Source organism: Oncorhynchus masou, chromosome 29 (assembly GCF_036934945.1).
Source record: "Oncorhynchus masou masou isolate Uvic2021 chromosome 29, UVic_Omas_1.1, whole genome shotgun sequence".
NCBI classification, from domain to species: domain Eukaryota; kingdom Metazoa; phylum Chordata; class Actinopteri; order Salmoniformes; family Salmonidae; genus Oncorhynchus; species Oncorhynchus masou.
Window position 1 is genome coordinate 13,108,831 of NC_088240.1, and position 16,543 is coordinate 13,125,373.

The 16,543-nt window shown below is 44.8% G+C and overlaps 3 protein-coding genes across 5 annotated transcripts in view; 1 reads left to right on the plus strand and 2 right to left on the minus strand.

The window, feature by feature from the left end:
* The window catches only part of fhl2a (four and a half LIM domains 2a), a 45,169-nt gene extending 40,839 nt beyond the window's left edge, over positions 1 to 4,330 (plus strand). For all 3 annotated transcript variants that reach the window (XM_064944055.1, XM_064944053.1, XM_064944054.1), the window contains exons 4-6: positions 1,281 to 1,450; positions 1,794 to 1,980; positions 2,436 to 4,330. In XM_064944055.1, the coding sequence (XP_064800127.1) occupies positions 1,281 to 1,450; positions 1,794 to 1,980; positions 2,436 to 2,587 (509 nt within the window). In that variant the 3' untranslated portion in view covers positions 2,588 to 4,330. The remainder of the gene's footprint in view (positions 1 to 1,280; positions 1,451 to 1,793; positions 1,981 to 2,435) is intronic.
* Positions 4,331 to 4,930: 600 nt separating this feature from the next.
* c29h2orf49 (chromosome 29 C2orf49 homolog) lies at positions 4,931 to 9,259 on the minus strand. Its single transcript, XM_064944056.1, has 4 exons — positions 9,110 to 9,259; positions 8,233 to 8,396; positions 7,003 to 7,309; positions 4,931 to 6,406 (listed from the first exon to the last, which is right to left on the minus strand). Exons 1-4 carry the CDS (start codon positions 9,236 to 9,238, stop codon positions 6,359 to 6,361), a joined length of 648 nt encoding a protein of 215 aa, XP_064800128.1. The 5' UTR covers positions 9,239 to 9,259; the 3' UTR covers positions 4,931 to 6,358.
* A 626-nt stretch (positions 9,260 to 9,885) lies between these two features.
* gpr45 (G protein-coupled receptor 45) lies at positions 9,886 to 15,725 on the minus strand. Its single transcript, XM_064947051.1, has 2 exons — positions 15,577 to 15,725; positions 9,886 to 12,156 (listed from the first exon to the last, which is right to left on the minus strand). The coding sequence occupies exon 2, from the start codon at positions 12,027 to 12,029 to the stop codon at positions 10,839 to 10,841; it is 1,191 nt and encodes a 396-aa protein (XP_064803123.1). The 5' UTR covers positions 12,030 to 12,156; positions 15,577 to 15,725; the 3' UTR covers positions 9,886 to 10,838.
* Positions 15,726 to 16,543: the final 818 nt, after the last annotated feature.

The window sequence follows — 16,543 nt, forward strand, 5'->3', positions numbered from 1 at the left end:
CAACCTAGTTCTCTCCGCCCCCGCTACCAGTAGTCTTGCCTACGGAGCTGTGAGTAGTAGGCTCCAGTAGTAGTGCCACTGTAGTAGTAGTTCCCGCCAGTAGTCAAAACTGTTCCTGCTCTGGCCCCCCAATGGTGGAACAAACTCCCTCAGTGCCAGTACCAGTAGTAGTCACCACCTTCCGGCAGAAACCTGAAACCCCACCTCTTTAAGTAATAAAGTACCAGTAAAGTAATCCTTCTAGTAGCTTAAATGATTTAGATGCCTATTGTAAAGTGGCTGTACCAGTAGTAGTAGTGTATTCCACCAGTTTGTAGTAGTAGTAGTCTGGATAGTAGTAGTGTCTGCTAGTAATAGTACCAGTAAATAATTAAAATGTTGCCAGTAGTAGTAGTAGTGCCAGTAGTAGTAGTAGTGCCAGTAGTAGTAGTAGTGCCAGTAGTAGTGCCAGTAGTAGAACCAGTAGTACCAGTAGTAGAACCAGTAGTAGTACCAGTAGTAGTAGTACCAATGGTAGTAGTAGTGGTGGTAGTAGAAAGATTTGTTAGAATCATCCAAAACTATGTCTTTAAATATCATAATTTCCATAATTCCTTGGGATGGTGCTTCTCTCAGACAAACAGACAGACAGTCAGTGTAACTCTACTCTGGTGAGGTCTGGGGTGCAGCAGAGCAGAAACACTGAATGTACTGTAGATACTGAATACATTTGCTCCAGACTTCCTTGAACACAACAATGCCCCTCTGTACCCACTGTGTTTGTATACAAAGACAGAGAGATTGAAAAACAGATTCTATTTCAAGGCCATCAGACTGCTAAACAGCAATCACTAACTCAGAGAAGCTGCTACCTACATTGAGACCCAATCACTGGACACTTTAATAAATGGATCACTAGTCACTTTAATGAATACAGCTGCACAGTATTGTCTCTTATCGATGGCGATTCTGATATCGTTTAGGTCCTTTAGGACTTGTTAGATATTACTGCACTGTCGGAACTAGAAGCATTTTGCTATACTCGCATTAACATCTGTAAACCATGTGTATGTGACCAATAAAATTTGAATTTAATTTTTTTTTAAACAGGAAGTATTTTAGAGAGCAGCTCTGAGGGGGCAGACAGTGAGGGACTGTGTGTAACCCAAGGACCGAGTAGCATGTGTGTCCTCTTTCGCACTCTCCATTCTCTATACTTCTTAATTCCTTTACCCACCCATCCATCCCTCCTTCCTCCACTTTCCCCTCCCTCCCTCTCTCTCTCTCTCCCCTTCATTCAGGTTCCAGGAAGATGGAGCATAAGGGTAACAGCTGGCATGAGACCTGCTTCACCTGCCAGCGTTGCCAGCAGCCCATCGGCACCAAGAGCTTCATCCCCAAGGAGAACCACAACTTCTGTGTGCCCTGCTACGAGAAACAGTTTGCCATGCAGTGTGTGCACTGCAAGAAGGTAGGTCTAAGGTCATAATATTAAGTGTAAATACTGTAGTATCTCTTCCTCACCTTTTCTGTCCTCTAAAGTGGCGTATACATCAGAGAGATAGAAAACAGGGCTCTTTCTACAACTACTGAAAGACTGGCTGTGAATCTGGCAGGCTAGACTAGAGCAAGAACGATTAGTACTTTACATGTCCACAAATGTCCTCAGTATCCATTCACGTGGCAATTTATTGAATGGATCGCTTAACCGCGAAAATCTGGTATCTGTTGGTGCCTGATGTGTAGCACTTGGTTGGTGTGTATGTGCTTATTTGTGTGCAGTCACATTTGACCTAACTCTCTCTCCATAATAGCCCATCACTACTGGCGGGGTGACCTATCGCGACCAACCCTGGCATAAGGACTGCTTCCTTTGCACCGGCTGCAAGCAGCAGCTGTCTGGCCAGCGGTTCACCTCCCGTGACGACTTTGCCTACTGCCTCAACTGTTTCTGCAACCTGTATGCCAAGAAGTGTGCTTCCTGCACCACCCCCATCAGCGGTAAACTATCTATCCATCTGGGTGTGTTGCAGATACACATTTTCTGCTCAGGTCACGCACTGATTATCAGATCTTTACAACACGTGGAACAGTGTATCAGGAACTAAAGGGAACATGACAGAACGATCCGATCATCTGTGCAGACCTGCCATGAAATTGTATACCCGTCTCTAACAGAATGAGTCAGTCAGCCAGTTAGAACTGATTTAAAAGGCATCTAACTTGTAAATCAGGAAGTCAGTCACTTACTCACCCTGTAAACTGTGGCCCTGTTTGAATCCTTACTGAAGTTCTCCACCTTTCCTCCTTCCCCAATCACCGATCTGTGGAAATGGATAAGAGAAAGCAAGATACAGTGGAACTGCTCTATGGTTTCCTTCATTTATGTTTTAGGATGCAGAGACATCCTTCACCTTTTGTTAACAGCATGTGTTCATCTCTCCCCGTTCTCTCAGGTCTGGGTGGCAGTAAGTACATCTCGTTTGAAGAGCGCCAGTGGCACAATGACTGCTTCAACTGTAAGAAGTGCTCCGTCTCCCTGGTGGGCCGGGGTTTCCTCACCGAGCGTGACGACATCCTGTGCCCCGAGTGTGGCAAAGACATCTGACAGACATCTGACAGGCAGCGAGTGGCCGACACGTCTGATTGGAAATTAACGAAACAACCAGGAAGTAACAACGACCTATCAGAGCACAACTGAGTATCACTGTATATATATATATATATATACATATACATATACACACACACACACACACAGTTAAAGTCGGAAGTTTACATACATCTTTGCCTAATACATTTAAACTCAGTTTTTTATAATTCCTGACATTTAAATCCTAGTAAAGATTCCCTGTCTTAGGTCAGTTAGGTTCACCACTTTATTTTAAGAATGTGAAATGTCAGACTAATGGTAGAGAGAATGATTTATTTCAGCTTTTATTTCTATCATCACATTCCAGGTGGTTCAGAAGTTTACATACACTCAATTAGTATTTGGTAGCATTGCCTTTAAATTGTTTAACTTGGGTCAAACATTTCGGGTAGCCTTCCACAAGCTTCCCACAGCAAGTTGGGTGAATTTTGGCCCATTCCTCATGACAGAGCTGGTGTAACTGAGTCAGGTTTGTAGACCTCCTTGCTCTCACACGCTTTTTCAGTTCTGCCCACACATTCAGTTCTGCCACTCCCAATACCTTGACTTTATTGTCCTTAAGCCATTTTACCACAATTTTGGAAGTATTCTTGGGAACATTGTACATTTGGAAGACCCATTTGCGACCAAGCTTTAACTTCTGATGTCTTGAGATATATCAATTTTTCCACATAATTTCCCTACCTCATGATGCCATCTATTTTGGGAAGGACACCAGTCCCTCCCTCCTGCAGCAAAGCTGCCACCCCCATACTTCACGGTTGGATTGGTGTTCTTCGGTTTGCAAGCCTCCCCCTTTTTCCTCGAAACATAACAATGGTCATTATGGCCAAACAGTTCTATTTTTGTTTCATCAGACCAGAGGACATTTCTCCCAAAATTACGATCTTTGTCCCAATGTGCAGTTGCAAACCGTAGTCTGGCATTTTCATGGCAGTTTTGGAGCAGTGGCTTCTTTCTTGCTGAGCAGCCTTTCAGGTTATGTCGATATAGGACTCGTTTTAATGTGGATATAGATAATTTTGTACCTGTTTCCTCCAGCATCTTCACAAAGTCCTTTGCTTTTGTTCTTGGATTGATTTGCACTTTTCACACCAAAGTACGTTCATCTCTAGGAGAAAGAACGCGTCTCCTTCCTCAGCGGTATGATGACTGCGTGGTCCCGTGGTGTTTATACTTGTGTACTATTGTTTGTACAGATGAACGTGGTACCTTCAGGCATTTGGAAATGTCTCCCAAGGATGAACCAGATTTGTGGAGGTCTAAAAAGATTGAGGTCTTGGCTGATTTATTTTGATTTTCCCATGATGTCAAGCAAAGAGGCACTGAGTTTGAAGGTAGGCCTTGAAATACATCCACAGGTACACCTCCAATTGACTCAAATGATGTAAATTGGCCTATCAGAAGCTTCTAAAGCCATGACATCATTTTCTGGAATTTTCCAAGCTGTTTAAGGCACAGTCAACTTAGTGTATGTAAACTTCTGACCCACTGGAATTGTAATACAGTGAATTGTAAGTGAAATAATTTGTCAACAACTGTTGGAAAATTGTAGTGTCATGCACAAAGTAGATGTCCTAACCGACTTGCCAAAACTATAGTTTGTTGTCAAGAAATGTGTGGAGTGGTTGAAAAATGAGTTTTAATGACTCCAACCTAAGTGTATGTAAACTTCCGCCTTCAACTGTGTGTATATATATATATATATATATATGACATATGAACACAAGATACTGGTCACGTTCCCCTTCTCAGACGTCGCATGCATCAACCAATGATTGGGTGCCACGTCATCGACTGGGCAGTCCAGCATCAGATTGCCTTAACATCATGTGGTTTGCTAATATGTAAAATACCTATCCGGGCGTTGCAAGATCTTGCATGCATCAGCAACACCTGGGCAGAGGAACACACTCGTTATTAGGCTACTAACCCCATATACACTATACGAGTTCAAAAATATACATTACAATGTTTTTTGGAGTGCAACAGCAAATGTTGCTTTCTGCATGCCCTGGCTTGATACATCACATAGTTTGAGGTTTTACGCATGAATGTCTGTCATAATTATAAAGATTTATATATTCAGAGTTTATGTATTGAAAGGAATATTTCCCCTGAACTACACAATTATTGCAGTCATTGTGTAATTTGGGTGGCAAATAACTAAGATTTTAAAAGCTATCTACTGGTGTGTATGAGGGAGCATAAGTCCCAAAGTTGCAAAAATGTGAACTCTGGGCATTACTGGGCATTTACACTGGTGCAAAGTTTAATGTTATTCAGATGGGAATAAAACAAAAGCTACAACTAAAAGAAAAGAAAAAACATTAACCAAAGTGTAAATAATGACAGTTTGGTTTTTAAGCTCTGTTTATTATCACCCCCAACACGTATACATTTGACTGACACTGGTGCAAATGCTTGGTAACGATGAGCCATGCCTATTAAGGTGAGAGCCAACAGACATGTCTCTTATCAGTCACAAGGGCTCTGACAGGAAGTCAGTGTCTGAAGTCCAAATAAAGACGTATAAAAATGCACCAACTGCTGTACACCTTGTATGACATGAAGTTAAGTGTTTCCTCTAGGATTTTCTTTAGCTGCAGAGTTAGAGGATGGGGTCCAACAAGGGGCAGTTGATGGGCTCTTCCCTCTATACATCTATATTATAGGAACGTAGTGGCAGCTAAATACATTTGGGGAAAATCTTTTACAATGCCTTTGAGTTGGTACAAGTTGCCCCTAACTGCTGGTCCTGGGTCAGGTATGCTTTGATGCCTTAATGGTAAAGAGTAGGATTCAAGGTTGGCTAATCTGAACCTAGACCAGGAGAAAAGTCTTTCTCAGGCGCTTGCAAATCATGCAGGACTGAGTCTCTGGCACCATCTGGTGGTTCACTTCCATTTAATTCAAATGCACCCCCACTCAAGGCAAGGCACACTCGCTAAACATCCCATTACAAATGCAAGTGTCACAGTACCAATACAAAAAAGCTGGAATCCTTAAATTGTAAAACAGCAACAAAGAAGTTCCTGCCAACAACAAAACACTGCCCCCCCCCCCCGCCCGACATCATTGCACGCGCTATATGTACTGCAATGAGTTTTACAATTACGATGCACCTCACCTCGACAACAACAACGCTGGTGGGGCGGCCAGTGGCAACGTTCCTCCTACTGAGGATTCCATCTAAAATCAGTATCAAAACGCAGAGAAATCCCTTACCCATCATGCCCCACTGTGGATATGGTACGGCCACACAGACGTATGAAGATCCATAACAACTTAACTTTGGGTCTACAATGCTTTCCCATCAAGTTAAACACCATCAACCTCCTCAACTCAAGCTCTAACAGCACTGGAAGGATGAACTCTAACTATTCTAAGAGGATTTCAGGTAGGTCACATCACAGAATTATAATGCATAGAGCAGAATTGAGGGTTAAACTGCTTACTCCACAAAATACTTATGAACGTAGAAATATTGTGGTGCCATGTCTGCATTAAGAGTCAGTAAAGTCCCAGGAGCAGAGTACTCACTGTAAGGACACTTGAAGGTCAGGTAAAGGGTCAGAGAAGTAGTTCTGGGGTCAGTTAGGTAAATGAGGACGGATGTCACCACCCGTCCTGTGATTGTCCCGACTCTGGCAGAGAATGCCCCAGTGCGAGGTGGCTCATCACTGCTCTATAGTGGAGTGGTGGGTCTCTGGGTACGGTCCAGGGTCAAGGCCATGTCACTTTCTGGATCTTTTTCTTTTCTTTGAGTTCACCCTGAGGAGACAGAGATGATCATTGACAACATTCACAGATCTGCTTCGCTAATAACATCAACATTCCCAAACCTCTCCAAGTCAGTCAAATAGCCCATGAAAGCAGTCACCAACCCTGGTTCTGGAGAGCTTCTGAATGTGAAAACATTTGGTCCAGTGCAACTGTAAAAAACCTGTTTCATCTAAATCAGATTTATTGGATTATAATATATTATTTATAAACCGGGTGGTTTGAACACTAAATGCTGATTGGATGAAAGCAGTGGTGATTGTATACCACGGGTAAACAAAAATGCATTTGTACTGTTCTAATTACATAACCAGTTTATAATAGCAATAAGGCACCTCGGGGGTTTGTGGTATTTGGTCAATATCCAGACACTCCACATTGCATCGTGCATAAGAACAGCCCTTAGCCAAGGTATATTGGCCAAATACCACACCTCCTCAGGCCTTACTGCTTAAGTATACCATTAGCTGAATCCATTGTTTTGGTTGGAACTAAATCCTGCAGCTATCCAGGACCACGGTTGGTGACCAGAAAATCATCTTTAGAAAAATATTTTGCATAGACCAGTAGATACTGAGGTTCCATACCGAGCTGTCTGCCTCCCGTTTGAGATGAACTGACTTGGGGGAGGAGGGGGGGCTCCCCAGACCCTTATTCCCAGTGGGACTCCTATGGGGGCCTCCTGGGCTGTGGGAGGACGAGGGGGTAGGGGTGGTGCTGGACAGCTTGCGTATGGGGCTGAAGAGGTTCATGGAGGGAGGGTGCTTGAATCTGTCGGTAACGCCAGACCCCGAGATCTGACCCTCTGGCTTTTTCAGTCTGACGGGGCCACTTTTAGAGGAGCTGCCATCAAACACGATCAGAGGCCTCTTTCTGTTGTGGTCGTCACTGAAGCTGTAAGACAAAACAGGACACTGACTGAGGCTACAGTACGATTAAGGCAATTCCACAGTAAGGCAATTCCACAGTGACTCAGATTTTTCAGCTTCAAAATGTATGCCCATCAAAAAACAACAACATTGATTTCAAAGTTAAACAAAATCAACTCTGTGCAACTACTTTAAAACAATGTACACAGTAAAAAAATAAAATATCACCACCATTAGATTTAAACTTTATCTGCACAGTTCCACCTGTAAATGGGGTTTTGCGAAGCATAGTCCTCGTGCCTGGAGTTGTATGGTTTGTTATCCTTGGAAATCAATGTTTTTTTGTTTGGTATCTGTGGCCATCAAACTGCAGAGAGACATTCTTTAATATCAGGCTGATTTAATCAACAACTAAGAGTTGGTCCAGTAGCTACCATGTTGTAGCAGCGTGAAGCACGCCCATGTTGTAGCGGCGTGAAGCACGCCCATGTTGTAGCAGCGTGAAGAACGCCCATGTTGTAGCAGCGTGAAGCACGCCCATGTTGTAGCAGCGTGAAGCACGCCCATGTTGTAGCAGCGTGAAGCACGCCCATGTTGTAGCAGCGTGAAGCACGCCCATGTTGTAGCAGCGTGAAGCACGCCCATGTTGTAGCAGCGTGAAGCACGCCCATGTTGTAGCAGCGTGAAGCACACCCATGCACAAATACTCAGAGCAAAGTCTTGCATCACGCTCATTTCAATATGTATGGTTTTCAAATATCCTTGTTTGAATGCTGAGTTTACCTTTAAATAAAGTCTGACTCAGTGGTATTTTTGTAATGTCAATGCAACAGAGTTAGTGTTTTTTTTTTTTTTTAAACAACCAAATCTCTATTTTTTTTATATGTAAATGACGTGTCCAGACACCTTGGTGATTTCACGTTTTAGAGAAACATATCCTCTCCCCACCTACGAGACTGTCCACTGGCTGTGCTCTGTCGCGCTCGAGTCTGCTCCATCCTCTTTCCCCAGCGGTTGTTTGGCAGCGCTCTCTGCGGGAGGGGGATGACGTGCCGGAGGTAGAGAGCCGTGAGCTGGTCGCGGCTCCCATCGTCTCCACTGGTTATCTTTTTCTGTCCAGGACAGGGGCCAAAACAAGTGTTAGCAAGGGCCTCAATAAAACCCCCAGTTGACACTCATGAACTAGACAAACGTTTTGCTACAGTGTGTTCTAGAGCAATAAGACACCTCAGGGGGTTGTGGTGTATGCCCAATATACCACAGCTAAGGGCTGTTCTTATGCACAACGCAGAGTGCCTGGATAAAGCCCTTAGCCGTGGTATATTGGGCATACACCACAACCCCTTATTGCTGTTATAAACTGGTTACCAACATAATTAGAGCAGTAAAAATAAATGTTGTGTCATACCCATGGTATACGTCTGATATACCACAGCTGCCAGCAGTCAGGGCTCGAAACACCCAGTTTATAATAATGAATACATCCCAGGTACTCCCTTATTTCACCTGACGCATGCGCGAAAAAAACAAACAAACTAAAACACGCCTGACTCTAAACAAACCATGATTCACACATTTTTTAAGATGGTTTAATAATATTTTCCTGACGATATTTCCAACATGCTGGGTTTGCATGGCTTATTTAGTGTTCGGACGCTGGTATAAATAACTAGCTAAATCAGCGGACCATTTTGGCTACAATACAAGCTGGCTGACGTTAACGACCGGTGGCTAGTTAGCTGACAGGCTAGCTAGCTGGGACCTAGCCGACCAGCGCAAAATCAACCCTCTCCTTGTTGAAATTCAGCCCTGATTCGTCTCTTACCTCATTCAGAACCAACTGGATAAACTCCTGAGACAGGAGCTCGGGGTGTAGTAAGAGATCTGCGTTAGAAGCGCCTCTATCCTGAGATGTGTCTTTCCCTTCACGTCCCATGTTGGTGGAGCGCGCCATCTTTGCCCTCTCGCCCCAGCATCCTCTACGACTGGTTGTGACGTATTTCATCTGTCCCATCAATCAGATACATCATCAAAGTAGGGCTCAAATGGGCAACGTCTCAATCAATTATAATGGCTTCCTCTCCTTATGTCTATGTATCATTCACTTTAAGTAAGCCAGTGATACACTTAATGTAGATACTTTATTTTCATGTTGCATAAAAAGGATCTGTAGGGATGTTTTCTCTGTCAGTTCTTGCAGCTCAGTGTGCTGAGGAAATTAAGCAACCTTTGCCTGTCCCTTAGATCTAAAGCCTGTTTTGTGATATATGTAGGTCTTGCCTAAGGTTATTATGAGATTGGGTAAGAAAAACTTATGCTAGATCTGTGTCTAAAGGTCACTTCTACCTGGGCATTGATGTGTACATAGTACACATCTTTCTTTGTTCATTCAAGCTGTAGAATTGAGATAATCACATCGTACGCAAAGTGTATGAGTTGACACGGTGTGCCCTAGATTTGAACTTCTCTCAGTAAACTGTTTAACCACGGTACATATGGAGATGCATTACCTACAACACAGCCTGTGTGTTCTGCTGTGGAAGATATGGGTCTTCCACACATAAATGCACTCCACATCCGACAACCAATAGAGGTCTTTAGTATCCCAGCAACACAACCATTGTATTGACATTGTAGAGGCAGGGGATGGCTGTACGTGGTTTGTGTTCGACAACATGTTCTACCTTTGTCAACCAGCATGGCCCAACATATTTTAGTTCCAGTATTAGGTTTAGGTACAATGCTAGCCTATTACAGTGTATGTAGACAACTTACAATGGTTATAACTGTGTTTAACATCATTTGTTATCTTTAATTTCTACTCAGTCTATAGGCTACATATGCATAGTTGATGACGTCAACACACCTGTTAATTGGATTGTTAGTTCATTCAGTTAATCAATTATTCATTCACAGAAACACTTTTATACTGATCAACATTTCTTTACAATTTTATCCAATGTTTTCATTTACATACAGTATAATTAGACGTATACAACAACCATCTGGGTAAACGATCACCAACAGTATTCAGCCAATTATACAAACACCATGGAAACGGTTAATTAGAAAACACTGTTCCCAGTTGTACATCATTTCTCTTCAGGTCTTTTTTTAGGAGAAGGGAAATAAAGACAGTCACGCAAAAACTTTTGAGTGGCTCTGTTTATGGCTGTCCAGTGTCCACAGCACTTTAGACAAAACACAAGAATGTACTGTCCTCACCACTATACTATACTGCTGAAATGTTGATGTCTTAACAAATCGTATAGAGTATAGCATGTCCTTTACACCAGTGGAGCACCCTGTAGCTTCAAGACCAGAGTTGGTGACCACTGCATTCCATGGTTACCATGGCGTGTCCTCAGAGTGACCGTTAGTTCCACACAGCTGACTGGGTCTCACTGCACACGTAGATGTTACTGTCACACAGCCGACTGGGTCTCACTGCACACGTAGATGTTACTGTCACACAGCCGACTGGGTCTCACTGCACACGTAGATGTTACTGTCACACAGCCGACTGGGTCTCACTGCACACGTAGATGTTACTGTCACACAGCCGACTGGGTCTCACTGCACACGTAGATGTTACTGGGTCTCACCCTCCTGTGGCTCCGGCCCGGCACCCTGGGACACAGCCTGCAGCTCTTGGGCATGAACTCCAGACACGCCTCCCGGAACTTCCTGATCCTCCAGCAGTAGATGACTGGGTTAAACACGGTCTTCAGATAGCTGAGCCACAGAGCCCCCACACTGACCGGATAGAAGGCAGGGCTGAAGTAGAACCTCCGGCTGAACACGGCCAGCAAACTGACCACTGTGTGGGGCAGCCAGCACACAGAGAAGCCGATGAAGAGGATGAGGATGGTGGTGAAGGCCCGTGTCTTGAAGCTCATGTCCACATTGACCTGCGGGGGACGTTGCAGGCCAGTCAGGCCCAGCTTGCTGACCTGGTTGAGGACCGGGAGGCTGGCCTGGTCAGAGGTGTGGTTGTGGATGCGCAGGGCGTTGCGTCGGACCGTGTTAAGGATGCACAGGTAGGAGTAGAGCATGATACCGAACGGCACAAAGAATACAGCCACTGCCAGCAGCACCGTGTAGCAGCGGTCGGCCAGCGACTCACTGTAGCCCAGCACGCACTGTGGTGCCCAGGCCCCCCCAATGCCCGTCACACCCGCCGCGCCTGCCCGCCAGCCGATCACGGACGGGAGCGCCACGCAGAGGGACAGCGCCCAGGAAGCGCCGATGAGCAGCTTGGCACGGTGTGGCGTCAGCTTGTCCTGCCGCTGAACGATAATGAGGAAACGGTCTACGCTGATGATGAGGAGGATGGACACGCCCTCCAGGACAAAGAGCCAATAGAGCATGACGGAAGCTCGGCAGAACCCGCCCCCGAAGCGCCAGTCGGCGGTAGCCACGGTGACGGCGGTGAAGGGCATGCAGAGCAGCGAGAGCATGATGTCAGAGAATGCCAGCGTAGCGAGGAGCAGGTTGATGGCAGAACGCATGGCGGGCTTCTGGTAGACGATCAGACACACGATGGCGTTGCCCAGGAAACCGATGGCGATCATGAAGATCATGATAGCGGCCAGCGTCACACGCAGGGTGACAGGCATGAGGGGACTAGTAGTCCCAACCCCTGGCGGCGGAGGCGGCGGTGGTGAAATCACCACCCCTTCCTCTTCTTCCAGCTCCATCAGGGGGGCACACCTAGCCAGCAGGCTGCCGTTGCAAAACGCCATAGCGATGGTTATCAGGCTAACAGTCAGTTCCGCCCTGGATACACATCATTTTTCTTTAGTCTGAAGTTGTGTTGTCAAAGCTTCCTTGGTCAGTCACACGTCCTGGTCTCCTCATTCATGGCCAGGTCTGAAACAGAAGCAACATTTTACATGTCAAATACATGCTGGAACAAAACCTGCATCCTAGAAATATTTGAGTGCAACATAGTTCCTTAAGAACAAAACAAACGGGACAGAAGGATTGCATATCCACTGATCATCGACATCCAGAAGGTAATCTACTGCGGCCAACGGTCGTTATGGTGTTTTGTCCATGTGAATTACTAGTAGTACTACAGGCTGTGGACAAGTAACTGAAGTCCATACTTGTAGCGTTAGAGTTGTCATTGTTTTCTATACCGGGGAAGCCCACACAAACAGGAGGGAAGCTAGTGTTTGGCTGGGAGCGAGGCTCATCAGCTTGTCATAGACACTGGGGTCTATGCTCTGGTTATTATCTGTTCAAAGTGTGAATTAGAATCAGAGGAGAGATGGATCACATTTAGTGGAGGAGTGGAGGGGGAATGACTTGCATGTGCCTCTGACGCTTATAGACTGTTATATAACCCAGAGAGGTTGGGCGGCGCACTTCCACACCCAGGCAGTCACCCGTTTTAGGAACGAGGGGGGCAGGACCGAGTTTGGGAAGCGCTGCATCACATACACACAGACCTTGTTGGCGAGGAAAAATCTCATCTGCTGGGGCAGCTCCACTACAGAATGTAATCCAGATGAAAGTGAATAGCTCACTCACAGGACACAGCTGTTGCCATGGTTGCAACCCCTTCTCTCGCTCCGGGGGTGGGGTGGAGGGATGGGGAATATTGTGGCTTTAAGCACCATCATGATGCACCTAGTGGGTCCCTTAACCCTGTAAATGAGCCCTTCTCAACACAGTGCTTCCCCCAGCTACACAGCTGTGAAAGGCAGGTGACGACCTGGAAGAGGACCACTGTCTCAACATTATGGATCTCATCAACCAATCAATATGGAGGTTGTGTGTGTGGGTGCTTTTGTGCTTTAAGCTTTTGGAAATGGATATTTCTGCCTCAAGCTTTACAAAGGAAAATTCTAGATGAATGATCCCTGTTGTAGATTCATATACAAGACCTTGCGTCAAAAGTGTTACTGATCGTTGCTGAGGCAACCAGGTCATCACATCCCTGGTAACAAGGCAACCCCCCCTTCACTCCCATCCCCATCTCTCTGCTCCCTGCAAATGTCTGTGACATTACATTGTCTGTCTGTGAGTGGGGCTGTTGCGACCCACATATCAAACCGGCAATTCCACACTCACTAACTAGTCCATTTCCTCCAGTGTTGGAGTAAAATGACTCTGGTATAAATACATGGAGATAGGAACGAGAATAGCCTGTTCTGAAGAAACATAGCTATGCTGCTACCAGGCTGCCTCCCCCATTTCCCCATCCCTCCATCTCTCATTGGATGAAATTCATCCACTTCTGTGCACGCACGTAGTCCCGATGGAGAGAATAAACGAGGCAATGTTACAGACAGATGAAAGAGAGAGGGAAAGACTGAGAGAGAGAGCGAGAGAGGGAGGGTGAGAGAGAGACAGCAGTGCATTCTCACAGTTGATTACGCTCCCCAAGAGCCCTTTATCTGTTCAGAGATGGAAAGGTGGTACTCTAGATTTGTATATTTAGTTATTTTTATTTAACCTTTATTTATACAGGGAATTCAAATTGATACCAGGGTCTCTTTTTCAATAGTGCCCTGTGTTACAACAATCAACAATCGCATCAGCTTAAATGGATAAGTTGCATACAGAGCAGAAATTCTATATAGAGTAAAATTAATTAGATTTTACATGTTCACTCCACAATGAACAGGTCCTGTATAAAAGTCTTAAAGTGACATAAACCAGGACGTCAAGCTCTAATGCATCCCACTGGGCACACACTGGTTGAATCAACATTGTTTCCACATCATTTCAATGACATTACGTTGAACCAATGTGGAATAGATATTGAATTGATGTGCCCAGTGAGGGATACTTCCTTCCTTCCTTCCTTTGAGTAATCACTGATATAAAGTGCATGGATAGGTGGAAAGTTTCTAATGGAAACGTTGCTTCTATCAATCCACTTGTGTTAGATCAGTGATTACTTCAAGGCAGGGAGGAAGGAATGATGGATGGATTTAAAGGACAGTTGAACTCTTGATTTGTGCAGTTCATTTTTACAAGTGTACTCAACACAGGGCCTGGATTGGCACAGAGTAGGCTTATGACCAGGAGGATGTCACACAGAGATGACAAGGCCACTGGCTGACTCTCTGGCTGATTGACTGACTGGCTGACTAACTGTCTGGCTGACTGGCAAACAGACACGCTACGCTGGCTGGCTGACTAACTGTCTGACTGGCTTTCTGACTGTCTGGCTGACTGACGGACACGCTGGCTGGCTGGCTGGCTGACTGACTGGCTGACTGGCTGGCTGACACGCTGGCTGGCTGGCTTGCTGACTGGCTGACAGACGGACACGCTGGCTGGCTGGCTGACTGACAGACAGACACGCTGGCTGGCTTGCTGACTGGCTGGCTGGCTGACTGGCTGACAGACGGACACGCTGGCTGGCTGGCTGGCTGACAGACGGACACGCTGGCTGGCTGGCTGACTGACTGGCTGACTGTCTTGCCAGGTCACAGTTGTAAATGAGAACTTGTCCTCAACTGGCCTACCTGGTCCAATAAAGGTGAAATAAAAAAAAAATATGATACAGATCAGGATTTTACTCTATATGCTGCTAGCCTGCACTCCTTCCAGGACCCCAGGAAGAGAAGCTATGGCTTTATGCAACAGCTAACGGGATCTAAATCAACTACATCAACAGTCAATCTGAGCATCTCAGTACTAGCTACACAATCAATGTGTAGTAAATCTATGGCAGTGTTTTTAGACATCCACTGATTGGTGGAGGATACTCACATTGATTCACTCTATCCAATGAGATAACAGAATACTGTTTGGTGTACTTAGACCACTTCAATGCAGTATGTGTTTGAGTCACAAGAAATCTCATTATTGATACATGGAACCGTTTGTTGAATCCTTTGTGCTGTGAAAACGTCTCACTGATAGGGTCAACAGAGAACATCAATGTCCATTAGAAGACAGTATATCCAGTCAGACATTGTCTGTTCACCTCCCCATAGCCATATTAATTCATTCAGGCCTGGTCAAATGCATTCTGATCGACATTTCATATTTAAACACCACGATATCATATGCCCACCGATTTTTTTCTCCCTCATTAATTCTGAATACCCTTATAGCTGATTAAGGATTGTGTTTTGTCAATTGTCTAATTCGACTGAATTGTGTAATGTAACGAGACTGTTTTGTCATACATTTAACAAAAATATAGTATACACAATGATCAAATTGTTCTCCATTCTCGTCAAGTAGAGTAGCACAATGCGCATTGTTTCGAGCGCCATAATTATAATCGAGAAATGGTGCAAAATGACGGATCAAACAGCCTACCTTTGATCACTGCGACTCACAATGCCGTTGATGTTGAGTCTCGGGTGGCTTGTCCTGTTATCATTACAAGACGTATAGGAAGACGCACTGTCCACGGCAAACACACATTCCATCGCCTTCTTCCATCCAGGATCCACCCAAACCAAACCACTTTGCTTTTCTCAATCGGGAATCAAGACATGTGCTGTGCAGTCGCCTGCTGACGCGCATGGCGCGGACCGGTCCGCTGGTTTAAAAGTGTTGATTTGAAGAGGAAAATCGATTTATCGATTAGAATTCTTAATTTAGTTAGCAAGCACACCTTATACTGAAAAAACATATCGAAGACGAAATCGATACATACCGACAATAAATCAAGTAATTCCAAAGGATATAGCCTGTGTCATTAAATAACCCTCATTTGCTAACCATTGAAACGGAATAAAGTGAGAATGAAACTGATCTCCCCACAATGTTCTAGCTCTACCTAGGCAAAAGTCAAAAGATATAGGCCTCAGTCTGTATGGATAAGCAACTCAATTGGGCCTAAACACATCTTAACAATCACCTCTACAATATATTCAATGTATTCAGTAGCACTATAGCCTAGCCTACATGACGTCAATAATAGCCTGTTCTTTCGACATGCTTACCTACTTAGGCTACCATGTGTAGAACATGTTCATGTGTATTTCAACCATATGTATGGAGATAAATACCCTGCCTGTGTCACATACACACATTATGTTCTTCTGCCTTCATGTGGACCAAAATCCTATTTTCCCTCACCCTAACCTTAACCCTAACAACTAACCTCTTAACCTAACCTTAACTCGTGAACCTAACTCCTAAACCTAACCACTAACCTCTTACCCTAACCCTAATTCTAACCCTAACCTTAACCCTAAACCTAATTTACTAACCTCTTACCCTAATCCTAATTCTAACCCTAACCTTAATTGTAACCCTAAACTTAAAATAGCCTTTG